At 44.9% G+C, this 23667-nt stretch overlaps 1 protein-coding gene across 9 annotated transcripts in view; it reads right to left on the reverse strand.

Annotated features, from left to right (window-relative positions):
• Positions 1–19950, reverse strand: part of mib1 (mindbomb E3 ubiquitin protein ligase 1) — a 105131-nt gene extending 85181 nt beyond the window's left edge. For 7 of the 9 annotated variants that reach the window (XM_035428838.1, XM_035428835.1, XM_035428834.1 and 4 more), the window contains exons 1-5: positions 18350–19950; positions 9476–9647; positions 4802–4931; positions 2917–3021; positions 1581–1647 (exon numbers count right to left, since the gene is read on the reverse strand). In XM_035428838.1, the coding sequence (XP_035284729.1) occupies positions 1581–1647; positions 2917–3021; positions 4802–4931; positions 9476–9647; positions 18350–18578 (703 nt within the window). In that variant the 5' untranslated portion in view covers positions 18579–19950. The remainder of the gene's footprint in view (positions 1–1580; positions 1648–2916; positions 3022–4801; positions 4932–9475; positions 9648–18349) is intronic. The other 2 variants (XM_035428832.1, XM_035428831.1) reach the window with 2 other exon arrangements.
• Positions 19951–23667: the final 3717 nt, after the last annotated feature.

Consider the following 23667-nt stretch of genomic DNA (forward strand, 5'->3'; position numbering starts at 1 on the left):
CAGACGTCAGCGGCGCGTTCGCAGAGATCGACCCCCCCCCCCATAACCCCTCACGCTTCCGCCATCGCGCTGAACGCGGCAGGCCAAACTGTTTCGGGTTCAAATCCCTCAGTGACTGACAACTCACAGCAGATGCTAGTATAAACTGCTGATGGCTCCTGCTCACTGCTAAATTTAGCCACAAAGTCCCTCGCACTCCGTCATCTGCAAACTAAAACCTGTTCCAGGGGAAAACAAGCCCGTTTTTCAGCTCTTTATAAAGCAACTAATAACTGCAGGGTAGGAGGGGTGACCACTACAAGCTCAATGAGGATCAGACGGAACCGGTGCTTGTGTGAGCAGAACGCCCCTCTGGAGAACCACGCTTAGGCCGCTGGAACCTACTCCAAGGGGAGAGGAGCAACGGGTCCAACACTGCAGTGGATTTTCAGGCAGCAACAATGTGAAACAACGACTGTGTCGACGCGAATCTAAACACGCTTTCGGCGCCATTTCAAGAAGCGGGGTACGCCTCCGCGCAGATGTCAATTCTGCGGCGGACTTGTCCACCGAGCCGCATGACGGGGAGCGTCGCGTTGGCGGCAAACACGGTTGCAGTCACTTGCCCGTCGTAGCTCCTCGGATAAGGGGTCACCTTCACGACCAGCCCGAGCGTCTCTGACCCGGCGGAGCTAGCGCTCGGAGCTAGCGCTCGCGAGACCTCCAGCGAGCCCAAACCGCGCTTCCTTGGGCAGGCACCTAGCTAGCGTGCTACCCCAGGCGCCCTCCAGGGGGCGCTCTGGGGAATCGTCCCCTCTGTGCTGCCTGCACTCTACTGGAGACCCAGCAAAACGTTAATGAGACGGAGAGAAAAACCTGCAAGTGTCTCAAAATGGCTTCTGAAAGAGATCATTTATCCTCCTGAGGTGAAATGAGTTTCATTTTTTGAGCGGCCTCCCAGTACCAACTGTTTTCACCTACACAGAGGGCTGGAGAAGTGACCTGCTTTCCCCAGAATGCTGCAGCAGTGCAGGTGACGTGGTGCAGTGTGTGTGTGTGTGTGTGTGTGTGTGTCTGTGTGTGGTTTCTGAGCCTGCTCTTAGTTTGATTTGAGCATTCTCTCCTCTCTCTCTTCTCTGGTTCTGGGAGCCCTGAACAGCAGGAATCACAGTTGAGAGTGAGCCAGCAGCCTGCTCTCCTGGAACACGCTGTACTGCTCACCAGCCACACTGGCACCCTCCTGAAAGAGGCCCCACTTGTGTGCTGCTGGCATCTAGAGGCTGTGTGTGGTACTGCAAAAATGGGTACGCGCTGTTTGTCCTTGAGAAGCACAGCAATTTGAGTTTGCCCTGCACAGCATATGCAAAATGGCTGCATAAACTTTGTTGTTGCTGTTGCTAATAATACTAATAAAGTTACTAAGTAATAATAAAGTTACTAAGCATTATTATTATTGGTATTATTGTTATTATTATTATTATTATTATCATTATTGTTATTATTATTATTATGAATAATCATCATCATTATTATTTTATCAATTATAATTCTAAATGTTTGAACATTTTATGTTTGTACATGAGTTGCACCAAAATACTTACCCAACACGGGGCAGTGGTCTCGATAAAAGGAGCCGCCCTTGGCATCTTGGACACATTTCAGGTCAGACTGCGGATAGAAACGGTGAAATGAAGACCAAGCAGACTGCTGCATCACCCCAGCGCTTCAGTCCCGGGATCAGTGCCCCCCCCCCCCCCCTGCACAAACCATTATGAAACAGACTGAACACACTGATCTGAGATCAGTGACTGAGGGCAGCGTTACAGACGCACATATACACGCGCTCTGTAAGGCTTTACACGGGGGGCCATGGATCAGACGGTCCTACAGCCTGACCAGCTAAACGAGCTCAACAACGAGGCGCTCGCTTGCATCAGGCGCTTCACTGCGAGGGTCTGAAGGGCGCCCGGCGGTGACGGCTGAGCGGGGGGGCTCCAGCGCTCCCCTCCCCGCTCACGCCCCGCTGGTTTAGCGGAGACGAGGCAGGTCTGCGGCTAAACGGCCGGGGGTTTCCCGCTCGCCCGCCCGCCCGCCGGGGCGCACACCTCTGCAGGCAAAGGCCCGGGACGGCTGCCATCCTTTATTAGCATCGAGGGCTAGCGCTTTTTAATGCAGCGGCCTGGCTCCCCCACCCCGCCCCCCGCGGTTTATCTGGCGTGGCTGGCAGAGCTGAGACCGCCCCCCTCCCGTCTCCACCGCAGCACCGCGGGGTGTGAGAATTCCTCCTGTTTCCTTACAAAACCTGGAAAACAGCACCAGGTCGTCACCCACTGCTGGGATAAAATGGTTTCCTTGTTACTGTGTGTGTGTGTGTGTGTGTGTGTGTGTGCGTGTGTGTGTGTGTGTGTGTGCATGTGCGTGTCTGTGTGTGTGTGTGCGTGACTGTGTCTGTTGGGGCTCAATGACTGATTCGGTTAATCTCGAGTCAGGTTCTCATTGTCCGCCTCCCCAAATTCTATTCACTGAGTAAAAAAGACACAGGACCAATCTGTTCCTCCAAAAACGTGCCAATTGGCTCAATTTTAAAAGAAGCCGGATGCCTCTCAACCAATAGGAGCGCTGCCTCTCAGTCACAGCTTGCGCGGACGCCCTCCCCCAAACCACCACCCCCCCCGCCCACTCGCTGACCTGCACTTTCACTCTCCCTTTCTCTGAGGAGAGGGGCACAGATTCCCTTTATCATGCATATGGCCTCAGCCTCCCCTCCAGCTGCTCACACAATGAGGCCGCGCATGCTGCCGGCGTGGCCTCACACAAAGGGCCCGTCCCGCGGAGAAAGGCCCGCTTTCACGGCCGCGCACAAAGGCCGCCGCCGCCGCCGCCGCCGAGCCCCTCCCCCTCCCCCTCCCCGCTCAGACCCGCCCCCCCCCTCCTCACCATTCCCTCGAAGCCCACTCTGTACAGGTTCTTGGCTCCATTGTCCCACAGGACGTAGGCCGCGCTGTGCGGGCTGGCCGCGCTCCAGTCCTGGATCTCGGTCACCTGCAGGGGAAGAGAGGAGGGAGGGAGGGAGGGAGGGAGAGGGAGGGGGGACAGGGGAAATTAGAGGCTGCGACATTTCGGTGCAACGTCCCAGCGTTCCGGAGCAGTGCAGAGGAGCCCCTGGCCACACGTGTTTCTCATTTAACACCACAGAGATCTCCATTACTGGAGAGATCTCCCTCTGAACGTCCTTCCAGGAAAGGGGAAGCTATTCATTTAAAGGCAAAAATCAAGAAGAAATGAGATCCTTTAGAAAGGCCAGAGAAGTGTTTAGTCTGCTCCAGTACACAATTTTATGACCAGTATCTAGGCACCGTTTGAACTGACCCAACACTGATAAAGCCTGTTTTGCTCCCCATGTTGTGAAGCACACTAAATTTAGCTTCAACTTTATTTATCCAAAAAATAAATTGGAGGTAGGACTGCGCACTTTTTGTTTGCCGCGAGAATTACAATGCTGTGTATCATGAGATGGAACGCAATGATGCAATTAGAACTCCTAAAGCACCACTCAGAATGCAAATCGAGAGTTTAAAGCTCGGCGCTACAATTCTCTGGCAGCATCCTCTCAAAAACATTTTTACGAATGCACAGAGCACCTCTCCCCCAAGGCCCCCGCGCTTTCAACACAGAGAGCTGAGCGAGGTCAATGCGAGCAGCAATGCCCCACGATAACCGGCGAATTGGCTCCTTTACCGCGAAGAGCGGGAGACCGCGGTCCCGCGCTCGGCGCCAACGTAGGGAGGCGAGACGGCCAAAAGGATTAGCGCCCGTTGCCTGCGACTCATGCACGGGCCGACCTTTTGCGTGTTCCAACGCGGCGGTCTGGATGCCCGCTTCGACGCAGGCACCGGGGACTGCTCTCTGAACGACGGCCAGCACATTATATTCCTGCAATAATCGCATAACTGCACATAATCCTGTCGGGGCCTGTTATTAATTTGACGTTCTCCGGAAAAGAACAACCATTCCAAAATGACAGCCAGGTTAAGCGCTCCCCTGAACTCGTCACATAAGCTCCCGGTGAACGGCCCTACAGAGTGAAATGTTCCGAAAGGACGTCCCCCTCGGTTTTCCCCCGTTGAGTGATCCTGGTTTTGCTTTAATCCCACAAAATCCCTAAATGGGATGGGAGGGGTTGTTGCAGGGAGAATCGCGAGTCTGAGGCAATGGCAGATGGCTTCCAGGGACAAGGAGGGGATAAAGACATCTGCAGTTACAGTAAATTAGCACTGGTGTGCTTGCCTGCTCCTGTCCATAGAGGGGGGGGTGTGTGTAGGGACCCAAGTAGCAAATCAGACAACATTCAGTAGGTTTTCACCAACAGTGGAGATGACCTTTCAACATTCGGCCATATAATTGTTGAACAGAGATGTGCTAAAAACTGGGAGGGAGGTTCAGGTCTGAGAACAGTACCTTTCCGAGCAGTGGTGTCAACAAATTGTACTGGACACTCACAGTCATGCCTCCAGGCTGAGAGATGCCTTTCGTGCAGCAGAGCCCCATAAAGTTCATACGTAACCAACAGAGACAGAGTTAGACTAAAGGTCTCTGCTAGACAATGTTTCTTTTTGCTTTTTTTTTTTACACTGCTGAAAAAGGCAGTCTTGCACTCCTCCCAGCTATAACCTTTCCATTTCATCACCCTCTGGTGGGGGTTAAACACTTTATTTCACCCACAGCACAGAACTTTATAGTCACCACTCAGCAGAGCAAGCGGCCTGTAATTCCCAAAAGCAGACGTTTGCGCACAACTGTACATTTGTGGAATGGTCGTTACCTTGCCCCTCCTTGCATTGCCCCCGTCCTGGTCCTCCCACTGCCAGTCCACGCCCCGCACGACACGCCCCCCGGTGAATATTCCCCGTGCCGTGATCTTCTTAGACTTCCGGCGGGATTCCAGCAGGACTCTGTGGCAAACGTAAAGGAATACAAAATGAAGGACCGTTTCAGTTACACCAACAGCACTTCATGACATTTATTCATTTACCAATCTGACAGCAGGGAGGGTGAAGTCAAAACATATTTAATGGGCATAAACAGTTTAGTATCAGTACACTCTCAAACGCAACACAATTTCTACAAGCCAGGGAAGGAATTCAGGTTCAAAATTGGCTTCACACACCCTCAGCATAATCCCATCAGTCCGCCATGGGGTGTAACCTCACACACACACACCCCACACAGCTTATTGCATTTGGTCATAAAAAAAAATATTAAGCAGGTAGGCTGAATTTAATATGTGCACATAAGTTGTTGAATACCACTTCTCTGGACCTGAATGTTACAATATGCATTTTAAAAATGTCATCTGAACACATAAGTACATTTACTAAACTATTTCACCCATTAAATCAAAGAAACATAAAATCGTATCTCTGAGGTTGTAATGTATTTTGGAAAATGTCTGACTTAATTCATATGCTGTGTGTGAATACAGTATAAAAACCCTATTTCGATAGATGGGGAGTATAGAGTTATGATTAATCAGCCCCACACATTTCGGAGTCAAATCCTTGTTGCATAGCGCTGTTCACACACAAAGCTCAGCACCCATCAACGCGCGCCATCTGGAATGAGCCGGTGCACAACCGCAGAGAACGGGGTCGGTTGCCAGATGGCCGCGTGCAATCCTCAGGTTTCTATAAACACCCTCGCTCAGAAACACCTCTCTTGTTCCTTCTGAGCTCCGTGTGCTGAAGAGGCCCTTCGGAGGCCGATGTAGGGCAGCCCGCCGCTCAGCCCGAGAGCGCCGGGGAAAGTCGGTCAAGCTGCGTTAAGCTGCCCCGTCCCTGCCGTGGACATTCCAGAGCGGGTCCCGTATTACGCACTGCAGGGAGGCATCATTCCATCGGTGCCCTGCAGCACTGCGTTTCCTAATGACACCCCCCCCCACCAAACCCCCCGGGGGTCCCTGCAGAAACACCCTGAGGGTGTCAGTCCCCTAAGCCTAAGGACAGTCCTTAACCAGTCCAGCTGGGGGTAACCTCGCTGCAAACCCGCCTGTATTTTCTAAACGTTTTGCCGGGGGGGGGGGGGTGGGGTTCTGGACATGCCTGCAGATGGGAAGGGGGGGGAGGGGGCAAAGAGATTGCCATTCAGTTAAACTCTTAACAGGTTTCTAACTTACTGGCACAGATTAAGGGGCGAACGGGTGAATGGCTAAGTGGCACCATGGGAACCGATGGGCAATTAACAACCGATATCTATGAAGGCGGGCAAGATAAACAGCCAATTCCGGACTGCTTTTATTTGCGTAATAAACGACTGATGCAGACCTTGAGGGTGTTTATGACATAAACAATTAACGAGCACTAATGATAATTATGCAAGCAGTAAAAGGAGATGCGAGAGGGATTAAGAGACTTAAGGGAGGGCATTAAAAGATAGATTACAGCTGCCAGTTGCACTCTGGTGTTGAGGAAAGGGGTTTATGACCCGTTTCCTTTGTAAATGTTACTTTTAATTCTGCATTCAGTAATCAAATACTGAATTAAGAGTTGTTTTGGAAGTTTGGTGCATGCTAAATGGTACTGTAACTGTAAGAAGGGCTAGAACTTTTACAAAGGATATAACCATTAGAAGGCAACGGATTGCCATTAATGAACTCTTTCTGCTAACCAGTTTAGCTCCGTTCAAAACTCAATCTACATAGAAAGTAAATCATCCTGCCAAAAACTAAAGACCTCACTCCCCATAAAATGATGCACAAAGCGAGAGACATCTCACGAAGGACTGTAGATGGAAGCACTAACAAGATGAGAACCCATTAAACAAAACTAGTGCCCTGAAAAACTAGTGTTTAGTGGGTCCAAGAGAAACTTCAATTTTACTGTAACACAGATGAAGCAGGACGAGAACTCTAATAAGTTTCAGTGACGAAGCTTGCCTGTAATTAAGATTCAGCATTTGGAAATTAAGGAAACCCAGTGTGATCCAATATGGGGAAATTCGAGTTGTGGGACATAAAGTTTTAATAAAGGTTGTTAGTGCATTCAGTGAAACCAAACAGGTGCTAAAAGCAAATGAACAGAAACGGCTTTAGCTCTGAACCCAAAGCCGTTTCTAAACATGCAATGGCTCAACCTCTCCCGCACTCTCTGCCGCAGTCACTGCAGTCACCCTGAGTAAGGGTTTGTGCCGGGAGATTGCTATCATCATCATGGCAACCTTCACCATGTTGACGCCCTGTCCTGAACAGGGTGTGTTATGCTGAACAGGGAGTGTTTTCTGCTGTAACCCAAACAGGAACCCTCGCCAATTTTGAAAAAAATAAAAAAAACTATCAGTCCTCCATGAGGAACCTCCTACACACAGACACACACACAATTTTTTTGGCACAATCACTACTGGCAAGCTTAACAGATATTTGATAGTTAACTTTACAGCCCTAACACACATATGAACACGCACACACACAGCAGAGGCATGCGCACACGTGCACGTGCACACACACACACACACACACACACAAAGACACAGACACACACACAGGCGCACACACACACAGGCAGGCACACACACACAGGCGCGCGCACACACACACACACACACACACACACACAGGCTTCATGGGAGAGGAACACGGGGCGGCAGGCGGCTTTTGTTTGCCGCAGTAACACAAAAAAAGCCCTGTGAAGTAGCGTTCGCACCAGGGTGGCAGGGGACCAGCTGTTGGGCCAGCCCTTTGTCCTCATAAGTGTGGGAAGGGTCCGGGCGGGGGGCGGGGGGCGGGGGTGGGGCTACTGTAGCACAGGGTTACGGGACAATGGCACATTCGCGTGTCCTTGGGGTTCAGCGCACAGTGCGAAGGGGTCCCTGACGCCACACTAATCTCAATATCATCACTTAACGGGAAGCCGGAAAGATGAAGCGAGGTGCGTTTCCACGCGCAACCGACCGCGACTGAACAAACGAGCACGGAAATTGATTTTTCCTTTCAATTCGGCTCAGAGGAACAATGCAGTGAACAAACGCCTCCGGTTTTACAAACCAGACATTTTTCTGTTCTGCCTCACCTGCGCAAGTGTGTTTATTCTCCGCCACCGAGCCCAAGGGCCTCTGATGGATCACTGTTATGGCCACACGATACAGCCAATACGGACAAGGCCAATATCAGGCGCACCGCGCATCACGATGCTCTGTTCATCTCGAAGGATCATCACCGAAACATTTCATTTACTGCTCTAGCCACATGGCATGATCTACAATGTATCCCCAAATTCTGATACAAACAAACCGCATGACGGACTGTGTGTCTGAGGGGATGCGGCTCGCAGTGAATTCTCTGCAGCGCGAGAAACGCTCCTTTACCAGCATTCCCTTCTGCTCAGATTCAACCTTCAAAACTTTAGATTGTTTGTCGGATTGGTTGCGTCCGACCTTTTCTTTGTGGTGCGATCAAATCACGAGCAGGCTCAAGCAAATGAAACCAGAGCAGACGCTGCATCGAAAGACTGAGTCGCAGAGCCTGATGAAAAGCAGAGAGGCAAAGCAAATCTCTGAACATCGATGGGATGCAGACACTCTACCATAACCAATACTGTTCTTGCCTGCAGTTTACATCCAGCCTACCACTGCAGCATAGCGCTGCATCATGTGCAATCAGCACCCATAAACCAAAACACACAAAGACTAAATCTACAGGCAGGCCAGGCCTTCCTTGCATTCTCCTCCAGCTAACGTCACTCCAGAAAGAGGCCTGTATTCACAAACCTTCAATGACTGATATATATATATATGTGTGTGTGTGTGTGTGTGTGTGTGTGGTATGTTTTTATTGACGGGAATACCAGTGGTGACTCATTTCTTTGCTGCAGGCTGTCATTATACTCCTGTGCTAGAGAAGAAGAATGCTGGCACTCCGCATTTGAGGGCAGTGGGCTAATTATACGTCGACGCAAGAGGGCAGGAAGCGGCTCCTCTTTTGAGGAATCGGACGAGCTGCCGGGGGTGGCGGGGCAAGGTGGCTGACGGTGACGAGGCCCATCGCGTGTCCTGGGCAGCTGGGGGGGGGGGGGTTGGCATTGGCGACTGTCACTACGGCCAACGAGGAGGTATGAGGGCCTGATGAGCGGTTGCCTGGCAACAATGAGGCGCAAGCTGCCTCCAGTGACGTCCACGTGGGCCCGGCGGACAGCCTATGTCACAGCACATCTCCAGGCCCGGCCGAGCCTCGCCCGCTAACAAACCAAGAGCCCAGAGACCGCCGCCGCCGCTGGGGCTGCAGCTCTGCGCGAGCAGCCAAGTCCCTGCAGTCCAATGCGCGATCACGCCAGCCGCACTGCAACGAGGCCGGATAATAACCAGTATAGCAGCGCGCCATTGGCTGCAAGCGATTCCCCTCCAGCAAACAAAAGCCAGACTGGACAACCGAAGCCCGGAATCGCAGGAGGCGAGCGGCGCTACCGTGGCGGTGACACCCGGCGCAAAGCGAGCGGTTCCGCGGGCTCACCTCTCGCTCCCCGGGGTGGTGATCCGGTAGAAGCGGTGGCGCAGGTGGTGCTTGTCTCCGTGGTAACAGGTGGTGCAGAGGTCGTAGTTGGTGCACTCGGCGCACTTCCAGCGGATGCCGATGATGGGCTGCTGGCGGCAGGTGTCGCACATGGTCCCGTCATGCTTGATACCTGAGCGAGAGAGCAACGGCGGCAGAGGTTAACCAAAGGGCTGCAGACCACCGCGGGAGCCGCCTGAATGCTTCCAGGCAGTTCAGCTGATACACTTTCAGAGGAAATCACACAGAGGGGGGAAAAAATCTTACTGCACACAGTGCTTCGAGGAAACAGCCTAAAGGAACTGAAAGCTTTACACAGAACACACAAGCGCACATTAATATACGGAGTGTTTCGCCAGAAACAAAGAGTGCCGTTTTCTTAATAAGCCACTCTGTAATTATTCATAATGAAGTGATGAAGTCCTAGGCTTTACAGACTACAGCAACTGTACTTTCTGGTATGCTCATTTCAGTATTTTTATTGATTGCCTTCAACGGAAGCTTTTTCTTAGCAACTCTTATAAGCAATTGTGGTCTCTGAGCAATTGTGTTAGTTTAAGAGAAGCAAATTTTCCCATTTATTGAGCATACAGTATAGCTCGCTATCAGTGTTGTTCGCTTTATAGTGTTTTTGCTTACGTTTATTGAGGGTGTGAATCATTTTGGAGGGCACTTTAAAATCAAAACAGCCTACCACGAAGGCCATAACTTACACAGCATTGACTTGGCTAATTTTAATCACCTGTACTCAGCTGACTGCTTGGACAAGCATGACTGAAAATTAATAAAGGATGCAAGCACTTCCTGTTTAATCGTTTCCTCACTGACTGACAGCTGCTTCCTGTGCTCGCCTCTCCAGCCTCTTACGTCACCGAGTCATGTGAGCGGTGAACGCAGATCCTGCGTGTCCACACACACGTGCGCATGTCCTGCTCTCCACCCTGACACTCCCACACCTTCCCACACACTTCTCTGCACCCGTGCGCCTCATCCTCTGACGCAACATCAATATACACATGCCTGGATCGCAGTGCTACTTGAAATACAGGATTCACTTATGATGATAGGTGCAGAGGTTTTTCTAGGAAATACAACCATCTTGCCAAAGTTATGTTCCAGGAGAGTGAGGGTCGGAAGACTGCATGGGAAATTAAAAAAAATAAATAAATAAAAATACTATTACATCCTTTGCTGCCTGTGTCAAATTGGGCTTTCTCCAAATGCAGCCGTCAACAAGCAGTCCTTCTCCAGGCTTCAGCAGAAAGAAAGGACTTCCATCTTGCAGACATTCCATTATACGCGTGGGGCCAAAGGAAAAGCTACCTCAGCGCTTTTCCCACTCCTCGCCTTTAATGGCAGCCAATGAGAGCGCGGTTTGGCCCGGGGCAGTTTATTAATGCGCTTCGTTTCACACGGATGACTCTGCTCCGCGACTCGTTCGGCAAACGCCAGCTCTCCCTCCCGATTCCTGGAGCCGCATCCAAAGCCCCGATGCTGAAGAGTAGGTTTTCCTGTTCCCCCTTCACTTGCAGGTGTGACACCTGCGGCCTGTATACAAGACGCAAGGGAGGAGGGCATCGAATATGACTGCGGCAGCTGGGTGTCGTGAGCAAGGGACCGATTCAAATTCTGACTCCATTTTATTCGCCATGTGCAGGCATTAAAACACAATCACAGGTTATAGGCTAGTCTTGTGAGTTTGTCCACAAACTCACAAGACTATGATCAAAAACATACAGGCCTAGGCCTAGATGGAATGAATGAGCAAAAGTAATATGGGGCAGGGTTTTTCCTGGCTCTAAAACAGGCAAAGGTCATATCTCAACCAGAACTGAGCAGGGGTTAAGCCCCAATCACAACTCCTAGGGCAAATGCCCTGTCTGAAACTCAGCAGGTTCATATTCAGAGGAACCCATAAAGTCCCGCACTTCCATGTAGAAAACGCTATGAATCGAGCAGCTCAGGTCTTGATGGTGTAGTGATTGGCTACACAGTGGTTGTGCTATTGAAGAAATCAAACGATTAAAGATGCACACACTTGGCACTGAAGTACAATTGTATTTGGGTAACTATCATTAAGGTTTAATTACAAAACAGATGGCTAGTTCAAAGCAATGATTCAGGGTGGCACAAGTGGGTATAATAATGATAATGGAACAACACTTGCTTGAATGCAGATATTGTTTAGAACTTTCTGAATCTCTTCTGACAATAATTAATCTCAAGTTGAAGCAGTTTCTTGTTTTAGGTAGTTTTGGTCTGTACACTCACTCCCATTCATACTTGTTCCAGTCAAAGTAATCTTATGTCATGATGTTATGTATTATAAACGAGACATAATACAATTTAACTGGCAAACTAACTAGCTGCTAGCTATGTTATCAGCATCTACCATCTATCAATTTATTGTTTCATGCCACTCACTGTTCAGTTAAGCCATCTTATTCATCCCTGTGTCCACTAGCCAACTTGCAGCTACCTACCTTCCCTATTTTGTCACATTGAGAGCTACAGTCCAATCACTAAAAGGAAACAAAAGGCCTGGCTACGTGGTGGCTAGTACGTTACCTGAAAATTAAATATGTGTATAAATTGTGCAAAGGATATTTGACTACAGCTTTAAAACTAGCCTCTATTCAAACTTTCTAAATATCAAAATAGACCGATGTAGGCTAGTTCATGTGCATCAATTTTCGTGCCACTATCACTCGGCTTGGTAAAACAGACCGCCTGCCTTTTACCGCTGTCATTCCAAATCAGCCACTCAAAAGGGGTACTTTTGCTCTAGAGGGGCATATGGGCAGGTGCTCCACCACCATAAGGACCACATGTGTGCATGTGCCCGGCGTTGAGGAACAAAGGACTGGACCCTAAACACAGTGCTCGTCTCCCTCTCCCATCGCAGCATTGCACCCCAGCAACACCCCAGCAACACAACTGCGGTATGAAGGCAACTAAAAGGTTGCACAAATTGTTGCAGAAATCACAGAAAGACATGAATTGCACTCAGTGCCCTGTAAGTCACCTTCGGTGCTTGGCTCCCAACATCGCTGCTGCTAACTTCAGTACATTTTTTTTATTTTTAGTAGCCTAGCTTGATAGACCTTTGATATGGCTACTGATGACGCCAAACCAGAAACCACTTATCTACGCGGAAGTGCTGCCACGGCCATTGTTTATAAACACTGTAATTTGTACTATAAAATGTACTTAATTTAGCTACTGTATATTTGTTCAAAGTACCTCTTAACAATTTACACTTCCCGTTTTATTCTACTGTAGCTCCTTGACACATTTAATTATCCAGTTGTATAACAATAGTATCTTCAGTACATTAAAATTTAATAAGTAATGCTCATTAACCACACCAGATAAGGGCTTCTCCTAATGATAGAAAAAATTCACCAAAATTAGAAATTGCTGTTGCACACAGGCTAGGCAATTTAGGAAAACATACAATAGTCAAATTGAAATGTAACTTAAAACCAAATAATATAATTCCATATTCCAGATGTCAAAGATTTTTATAAATCTCTGAATCCCAAAACCAGCAGCGTAGCAGACAGAAATGAGTGGAGACAAATGCTTCTCCATCACGCCACAGTACACAATGTACCAAGCCTTCAGCTTATCATCACATCAAAATGTTTGTGAGAATTATTTTTAGAAATGGAAAAAAAGTCTTGAATTGAGGGGGGGGCGGGGTGAGGAGAGATTGCACTTGTTTGCTGGTGCTCATGGGCCGGGCTAGGCGAGGCAGAGGGAGGAAAAAGCCTTTTTGTCTGAGTTAGGGATTCACTGGATTTCCCAAGCAGTCCCCAGAGAACTCATTCAACGCCCGAGATGGGGGACGCCTTTTTTTCCGCAACATTCATCTCTTGGCCTCGAGTCTGCAGACAGGCGGACGCTCGCGGTTCTGACGTCCCTCCCGCGAGAAATGACCTTTGACCTCTGTGAGCGCATTGCGTCTCTCTCCTTTGCCTCCACAGCAGCCTGTGTTTGGGAAACAAAGGGAGGAAACTGCCTCTAAACCAGTCACCAGCTGTTGAGGACCCACAACACCAGAATGATTTTTTTATTTGCATGTGAAGTGGCGCGTTTCAGTTTTGAGACACCAGCTGACTATGCTCGATCTGTGCGTGTCTGCTCCTAGGCTAGACCGATAGGCCTCTGATGACAAGTCAATATGATTGTCAGTATTGAGGTAACAGGATCTGTAGTTCTTGCTTAGGTACAAAAATTTGTGTATGCAGACTGTTCAACTGGAATGGAATTTCGTTTTGCTACAAGAATGGGGGGGGGCAGGTATGCTAAACATGCACCTCTCACCTAGAGGTCGTATGTCATCCCCACCTTACACCTGTAAAAACATGACTTCTAACAGCACTATGGCTTTCAAACACAGTATCTGACAAAAAACACTTTAAAAGGGGGGGGGGGCTGTCAGTGTTGCGAGCCACTTGTCTTTCCTGTTCTGCAGTTAAACCCTTTTTTAAGCACCATGTGCAAGATACGGGTTATTCACAAGAGACATATTCAGCCCTAGCTGAAGGTGTAACAAAAGGCGATGCCTCACAGGACTGTTTGAGCTTTGAGAAAAGACAAAGCTCAATTCCAAGTGTAAGCAAGTTATCACATTCCTTGAAGGAGTAAAGGCTGAGCTACTGGGCTTTGCAAACACCAACAAAGGGCTGGGTCTTTATAAACGCATGGCTGGATGAAGGCATCGCTGGTTTTTTGTGTGTGGGCAAACCCCGGCATTTTTTATATTTTGTTATCGCGACTGATTTGTGCCACACTTTCTGTGAAGTCACTGCATTAGTATTCACATTCTTTTTGTTTATCTCGAGGATCACAGACACTTTCATGTTCTTTCAGCTTCTTCATGCCACGGGCCAGACAAAACATCAGGGTAGCTGTGCTATGCTGTCAATCTCACTTCTTTAGGATGCTACTGTGGAATTCCCACCTATAAAGGTACATTAAGATGTTAAAAAGAGCAGCAGGGAGTGTCTGCCAGGTGGTAAAATGGCAGACAGCAGGGATTGAAAGGGGTGAGATTTCCACGATAATGTCTGAAAAAAGAGCACAAGGCTTTTCAAAATAATATTTATTTACTTTTAAAGCACCCCATGCCTTACGCGTGTAAAGTCTCCCAAATTTGTGATAAATGGAATTACTCACTATGTACAGAACACTAAATTAAAGAATATAATTTGGTTCCCATTTCAAACATTGCTTATGCCATTTTGTTTTTTAACTTGAGTTTTAAAAATGTAAACAAACCCTGAGGCCTACAACATGGGGAAATTCACTATTGGGGTTGGTGGCTCTCATGGTCACAAATGGTCCCAAGTCCCCCTTTTTTGGAGGTGCTTACTGTTCTCTGGAGTCAGGGGTGTGGTTTTAAGTTGTTTATGTATTCATGTAGCCTATTCACATTCAACTGAAGTTAGGAACATCTGCAACAGCGACATGACATACCCCTCGTTTAATATAAAGGCAATACCCAGGAAATGCTCACATAGAATGTCACTGCAACTGGCTTGGACTGCACCACATAATACAGTTAGCTACTTAAAATTATCTAACATTGCATAAAAAATACGGCAGGTTAGATTTTTCTTTTGCCATTGGCTGAGCAGTTACCCAGTTGAAAAACAGTTACAGCCAAGGAATAGTTGTGACATCTTTATTTGAAGCCATTCAGATCGAAATCTCATTCCCTGACAAAAAAAAGAAAGACGTTATACCCTGCTCACCTGTTGAAATTTGCCAAGGGGATTGAGAGGCCCAAAGCCATTTCACAGACTAACAGTCACCTGAACTACGCACCTGCGCCACAGTCGCTGTGGCTTGGTGCACGGGGGAAGTTCCAGGCGGCTGGTGACAAGAATCACTGTAGGGAACAGGCACACGCCTTCCCTCAGGTGTCTGCGGTGGCATCAGGGAACGCAGCTAATCTATTTAACGACCTCGATCGCTGTATGACTCCAGTAAATAATAAAGCAAATGGGTATGGCGTTCAGCTCATTTACACGCAGGCTTAGCATTTAATTAGCACCAAGCTCCAGCTGGATTTAACCTACGCAGTGTTAAAAGACCTGGACTGGCAAGTGCATTTTTATTCTGCATTCCACTTCCAGGCCAGCCCAGCCCAGGACACCACTCAGCCACCAGACCCTGGCTGAGTTCTGCAGGCTCTAAATAGCTGCAGGGGTTTCTGGAAAGGGTGGGGGGGGGGGGCTTTTCTGTACAAAATCATAAAAACGCACACTAAAAGAAATGCAGTGTTGAATTTCCAGTCTTTGGCTGGTTCAAATGAAATCACATTTTTATGGGTTCCTTGTTTTTTCTTATGTGGAAATAGAATGAAAAGTGAACCACATTCTAATTTTCAGGAAAAATGAAGTCAACAATTTACCTCTCAAAGTAGTAGGCCTAAATTGTGCAGTTTTGCAAACTTTTTCATTGTTGTCAAATTCAGTTGTCTTGACACACCCTAGAAACTCAAAGGAAGGTTTTCAGAAGTTGAAATTCGACCCTCAGCTGTTTTCTGAGGTAATGCAAAAACCGGAGGAACAGCTCAAATTTGACGTTTCATTCGGCAAGAGACACACTGTAGCACACTCGCACAAATTGTTCGGCATTTCACCCGGGACACAAAAAATAACCGCAAAAATAAAACGGGCTCCTCTCCAAAGTATCTTAACTCTACTCACGCTGTACGTTTTTCCAACCACCTTTCACATCCCAGCAACCTACACAGCTGGTTCTTGTCATTCTGCCAGCTTGGGTGTGCTTTGATTTGACTCACATGATTCTTAGTGAGCAGGCTGTCATTCAGACTTTGCCACGTGCCAAAACATAGCTCAGTTCATACCTGCAATTCTCACTCCAAAAATATACATGGCAACATTTATAAAATTGCTTACCACAATCCTACTATGACAGTTTCTTGTTTTAACATTACCTTACAATTACCGTAAGTGTCTAGCAGATACCATTATTATGGCACCTTATAGCTCCAATTAAGTTCATTTGCTTGGTGTGATCAACTGGGATTAGCTAAATGTATAACTAAATATATTATCCTTTTGCGTAGCTAGACGCTGAAGGGACAAAGCCAGTATCAAATTTTCAAGATTTTAACTCATCCAAAGGGCTGGATGTTTCCTACACTGCATCCAATGAAAAAAAAAAACATGTTTTGATATATTCTGTTAAAATTTAAAAGAGATCAGATTTAATAGCCATTTTCAAAGTGAAAGCACACTAGCATCAAAATTTACTAGTCCTGGACTACATTTAATTCTGAATGAAGATTCTCAATAAACAATTCAATTTACTCCATGACTAAGCTTAATCAGTGTCTATGAAACCAACATTAAAGGTTCAAAACAGAACCTTTAGAGTTCCTCGGGATGAAACTGTGGAGGAATCCTAAAAAGTTTATTAACATTACATTACATTTATTTGGCAGACGCTTTTATCCAAAGTGGCGTACAAAAAGTGCATTTCAACTACAAAACACAGGTTCAATAAGATACAATACTTATTTTGTACAGCTATTTCTAGCCAAGAACACAGTTTATGTCACACAGTGAATACTATTATGACCTAACGTCTGCAAAGCCAACTAGGCAGAAGAACAAGTTCAGTATTAGGACAAATACAAATGACAATTTCTAGCCAAGAACACAGATTAGTTCACACAGTGAACACTATTCTGACCTAACCTCTGCAAAGCCAACTAGGCAGAAGAACAAGCTACAGTATTAGGACAAATACAAATTGCAATTACAAATTAAGGAACCATTGAACTGCAGGAGAACAAAACATTATTTTGGTTGTTTGTTGTTCTCCCGCAACTAAGTGGTTTTGTGAGTAACCTATTAGGATTCCAGCAAATTTTCAACTTCAACTACGCACCTCTCATTTTTATAGCATAAGCTATATAACATCATGTAAGAATAAAATAACTAGTCTATATTTTTGACAAACATTTTGAGCCCGGAGAGTAACAACGACTTTGCATGGGAGCATTGCGTATTTGTGCCAATGGCCTGAATTTAAAGGAAATGTTAATTTCTCTCAAAGCTATAGTGTTTTGATTACCAGCGGCCCTTTGTTGTAGAGGTGCTAGAAACACCTGCATAATTTAAGCGTAAGTGTAATATAATAAACAAAGATCTCCACCTAATAAAATATATTAAGCAACTGCTTGCAAACCTCAGCAAGTTATAAAAACTTGAAACCGACTGTTTGAAACTGCAAGCTTCCGCTTACTCCCTTCCCACAGCGTGCACCTTTGATCATGTGTTCGGTGATGGCAGGAGTTACAGTGTTAGTCATAGTAGTGGTACTGATGTTGAGAAGCATTTGTCATATGAAGGACGATTCGCAATTTCTGAGATAACTGTAAGCCTATATAATATGGAAATAGAATTTTAATACAAAATGCGTAATAATAATGTAAGTGGATCTTGTGGAACAAACGTGATCCAAGTCAAATGGAGAGTCAAGTCAAGAATGTAAACAGAAAATAAATGAGACTGGAAACGTGTGCGGGGCTAAAATCTGCAGCATGCCAAATAAAAATAAGAGTTAGGGTCACTGTTGGTTGCTGTGACTGGTTTGTTAGTTGACAGTTTAATCAACATTAACATTAAAATAACATCAACTTATTTAGCTAGCTACATTATACATTCCGATGCAATGATACAAGATTTGCAGCCTTTAAGACCACTATAGTATCATGTTCTCAAACGCCAAACAATTCACAAGACAGCAATTCTGTCCAGGCTTATGTTCGCAACTCCGCAGTTATCCTACCTGTAGGCGCACTGTCGAATATCCGTACGTCGTAAGCCCCGGAGCAGCGGTAGTTGGCCGCAGTCCCGTTGTCCCAGACCACCACCACTTCCTCTGGACTTTCAAAACTCCGCACTGTCCCGACGTGGCCCTCTCCACCGTCCTGTTTCCCCCACTTCCAGTCCGGTCCTCGGATCACTCTAGCACCAACGCCTTCCATCATGACACGGTTATTCCTGCCGGTGGTCATTTACGAGCAGATACCTCAAGAGAGATTATTGCCAGTTTTTACTTAGGTGTGTAGGACTGGATGTTTTCTAACGCTGCGCATTTAGTTTCCTGGCTAGCTAACACGCGCCTGACCGCTGCAAATGAGTGTCTGATTGCGTTAAATTGAACAAAATCCAGATACCTGGCGTTAAGTGCTAACTTGACAACGTTCGCTGAACTCGCCACGTTAGCTTAACGTTACCCACACCTGACTGCTTTTTCCGTATTCAGAGGTCTTCCACGACTGGAAATTCAACAATTTCACAGCATCTTGCTAGCCAACGTTACCAGCGAAAAGAAACGCAATGCATCCAAAATGTCAGACTCGTTTGCTAAACAGACACTTGCCAACTGTTTAGACTATGACTTAGTAATAGCACTACAGTACAAGCTAACTGTACAGGAAGCTGAACACTAAGATGACAACATTACTAGTTATGCTAGCTAGCTAACGGCGACCTAGACAACAAATAAAGGCAACTCGCTTGACAGATAAATGTATCTTAATAGAACGTTAACGTATTTTGAAATCGAAAGAGGTTTTATCAGCAGTTAAATTAGATATCAGGGTTTGAATATCTCGCTAATGTTCACCCAGCTGGCGATAAACAAAATAACACCTCGAAGTTGCAAAACTTTACTCATTAACGCTAACGGTAAGGTAACTTACTAGACTATTGATAGCCAGCCTTCATGTGTGATCTTCGCCAGGAAGCAGAATAACTGAATGCTTAGAAAATTATACCGATCCCATTAACATAACACTACGCGATTTCAAAGCACCTACAGCTATCTTGATTTCTAGTTATTCTCCTTTCCAAGAAGTAGCTAACGGTATCCCTTTAAAACGGGGGGCCTGACTCAAAATGGGGGTGCTGCTACTGACTGAAGCTTTCAAAACAAAGTATGCTTGGATGGCAAGCGTTTTATTTTCCAAACTTCTTCTCGTCACCGGTTTTTCTGTAGCAGTTCACAAAAAAACGTTCCGAACCCCCCGTTTTCGTTGTTTTACCTTCCTAGGAAAATCCACTCTTTTTTCAATGCTACCTAACGTTAGCTAGCCAGCAAGCTAGTTAACCAGCACGGAATGGGAGATCTTTGTATTGCTTTCCACAAAAATTCAGCGGCAGAACTTCATTCCACCCTCTCCACGAAAACATTTACCTGTCTAGTGTCCTTTTTGCGAATGAATCTTTCTCATGTTTGCACCAGTATAACAGATTTGTGAATTTCCGTCTCTGATTAAGTATTTTAAGGTGGTTCGTTGTAGCAGAAACTCAAGACAAACGCGTCGCCATTATTGTCAATCAGAGCCCAAGTAGACGGAGGAGGAGACTGTGTGGAAAAAGCAGTTGCCGTGCGCGGCGCCTGACGTAACATTGGGATGGACCAAAGGAAAAGCGTGGCAGACGAAGACGCCAGCGTTGCTTTTCTCATCGCATTCAACGCGCACTGTCCACTGATTGAATTGTGAAGCCCATGTGAGACAATAAAGCCTATAATAGTTGAGTGCGTGTTTTGAGCGGACAAAAGCAACAACCGTAACAAAGTACGCGGTGAAAAACAATTTAAGGATACTTTTAATCTAAATAATGCCATGATGTTCTTCATGATTTCCCAGTTAGGGAATGTGTATGTTTACAAAATAAGAGCAAAGAAGTCCAGTCCCTTAGCTCCACCACTCCACAAAGTAACTGCTTTACTTTTAGCTACAAACTGTTGCTCCACATTTGTCTTCCCTGCTGATCTTTATTACAGGATCTAGCAAGAAAACAATGGCTTAATGGAAGCTTGCACAGAACGCTGCAATGGCCTGATTGACAAAAATAGAAATCAGGATATAACTAACTTTGAGTGAACTATCACTATCTTGAAAATTAGTACATAAAAAGTTTAGCAACAAACAAAATTTAATAATCATAAAATGTTACTTCTAACAGGCTCTATGATGATATGATTCATGTTGACAATCCTGTTGTTAAAGAGGGCAAATTCCATGTGCATTGGCAATCTGCTACTCTTTCAGTGATAGTGATGTTTTTGTTGTTCTTGTTGTTTATATAGTTGTTGTTGCATTGTACTGCACCACAGTTTTAGTCTATTGATGATGTGATAATGATTAATCTGTTATCAAATGCACAGGGTTTATGTCCAATATTGCTTTTCCTTCCATGTCATCATTACCTTAATAATACAAATACAAAGCGCATTAACAACAAAGAAGGAACTTTGCTTTATAAGAATTAGGATATTGTTGATACCCGAAACACCAGAAATACAAACATGCCTATAATGCAGTAAGGCTTATGATAGTATATATTTGGACTTCCAAAGATAAGTACCACAAGAGAAAATTTATTCAGTGGGAATTACGTGAGTCATTTCAGAGTTTTGAACTGGCTTCAGGGAAGAACATAAACAGAAAGAGTAGCGTTTGGAGTGGAATCTGAGCATGCTACTGTGGGACCATGCATGGAGTTTCACAATGATTGCTGTTGGGATTTCTGCTTTTCTTTATGCAGATTATCTTGATGTGCAGATAGTATAAAACCAGTGGTTTATCTTACAGTTTAACACTTACCTTTTTTTTGGTGGGCAGGAGGCATTCAACAGAATCCAAAAGTGGTTGGAAACCTGGCAAATGAAATACAGTATAACTTAATTCTACAACTATAATGTGTTCACAGGCAACTGGATGATGGGATAGATCATAACAAGAGTGTAAATCAAAGGAAGTTATATCGATGTTATACAATGTTAGACCCCACTTAGACAATTGTGTGCAGTTCAGGATATGTGGAAATTGGCAAAATATGAGTTCTGTATGAATATCAGGAAGTATTGTTTTTACAACTTGCCATTGGGTAGAATTGCCTGCCATGTCATGTAATAGATGCAGTGCTAGTCACTCTCCAGTTTGTAGGCAAATGGCAAGCACTAGATATTCTCTAATTTGTTGGTAAATAATGAGCATAGATGAACTGAATGGCCTGTTCTCACCATTATATGTTCTCATGTTCTTGTCACAAAATACCTACAGTCATTTAAGACAATGAAAGGAAAAATTACGCTATGAACGAGATTTTTTCAACCTCTTCTGTCCCTTCAACATATTCCACCTTTCCCACATCTTCTGGTAAAAACAGCAACATCTAATTTCATTGGATGAAATATGAAAATTCTCAGAGAAGTGATTTCCAGAATGTAAATCAAGTTTATAAAATACAAAAAGACATTCATAGCCATGCTCGGTTTTGTGGAAATCTTCATATTGAACACAAAACCCAAACCAAATAGACTAGCATATAATGATACAGGGATGCTATTTTTAGTTAATGCTCGCCAAGTTTTAGAATATACAGCTTGTGTATTTATTGTCTGAGGGAGCTGTTGTGATGAACAGCTGCATGGAACTTCTGTTGCATCAGCAGATCTGTTATTTGTTGTAATATAAACACTGAGCCTGCAATTAAACCAGATGTGTTTGGATGTGGTCTACTTCACCCTTCTCTGTCTTTCAACTACTTTCCCATTTTGTAGAGAAAGAATTTTTGTTTCTTTATGTTTGTTACATTTAAAAATACAATATTGCACACAAGTAGACAATGAAAGGATATGATAGAAGAAATAGGTATAGATTTTGCAATTAGTATATTCTAATAGATAACATGATGTACTATATAGTTCTTGTTTTTCTTTTCATTAATATTATTGTTGGTGTTGTTGATAATCACAATGTATATTTATAGCATAAATATACACTGTGATTATCAATAACAATAACAATAATAATAATAATAATAATGTTAACTATCATTTTAAGCATAGTATATTAACAAGTTCTGGTTAATATTACATAAATGATTAATTTGATTAAGTACAGTAAGTATTATTTTAAAATGATTTAGTAAGGAAAATATTTCTGTAAAAATATTCTGGCTCATTGTTAAACCAGTAATGAAACACATTTCCTAAGTAGACTGAATGATTGATAAATAAATAAATAAATAAATAAATAAATAAATAAAATCAGTCAGCTAACAGCATACATTATATACACGTCAACTACTTGAATCATTTCTATTATTTGTGAAGCAGTCTCTCTGAGTTCCACACAGTTCTGTTATTGTATTCAAATGCAGAGCTTTTTATAAGCTGTTCACAGTTTATGATAAAGTAAGAGGTATAGTAGCTCTTCCTAAATGGTACATAATTCTAAATTATAGCACATTACATAAATTACATTCTGACATTCGGAAAATCACTTTCTTCTGTATATAAATGTAATTTATGACTACTACCGTAGGATGGCAGCAAAGTCAAAACAAAGTCATTGCAATTTCATTCAGTGGCTTTTCCTATGCAGAGCATCTTTTTCCGATTGGCGAAGACCCAGAATAAAGAAAATATGGGCAAACTTGAATGCGTATAAGCAATAGCTTTTAATAGGGGAAAAAAAAACTTTTAAAAAATTATCTTCTTATTTAACAGGATGCACCATTTATAAAACGTCTTGGACTGAGATAGTTATGGCTACCTGCTGTGCATAAACTATGACAAAGCAGTCTGAAATTAAATGTCATATTTTGGAACATTACATGACTTCCAGAATGGTCTTGGTTAATTTCGATCAGTATCCTATGATGTGCAATATTCTATGTCTGCAAATAGCCTACAATACTAACAATTTTTGTTAAGCTTTCAAACACGTGATTTTCTGCTGGTGTTCTCCATTTAATTCCACCGGTTCGCTTATTTTTAAATCTGACAAATAAAGGTTATCGACGAATTAATTCAATATTAGCCTAGTCAACGTCATTATTTTAACAACGTGGTGTGCTCGCTAATTCAGCATGCATGTTTTTTGAAGACAAAATAATTTGTGTTTTCCCTCTGAAAACGCAAACCAGCGTATTTCGCGCAGCCTACGGCCTACTTCGTGCTCCATCTGTTATATTCACCGGTCCTCAGTGACCGATGTGTCCTCCACCATCCTCCCGAATGTGAGATACAGTGGTGACGGCCCACTTCTGCTCAGGCGCAGGCGTGGGTAAAATGCTGAAAGCCGT

The sequence above is a fragment of the Anguilla anguilla genome, chromosome 8 (assembly GCF_013347855.1).
Source record: "Anguilla anguilla isolate fAngAng1 chromosome 8, fAngAng1.pri, whole genome shotgun sequence".
Taxonomy (NCBI): Eukaryota; Metazoa; Chordata; class Actinopteri; order Anguilliformes; family Anguillidae; genus Anguilla; species Anguilla anguilla.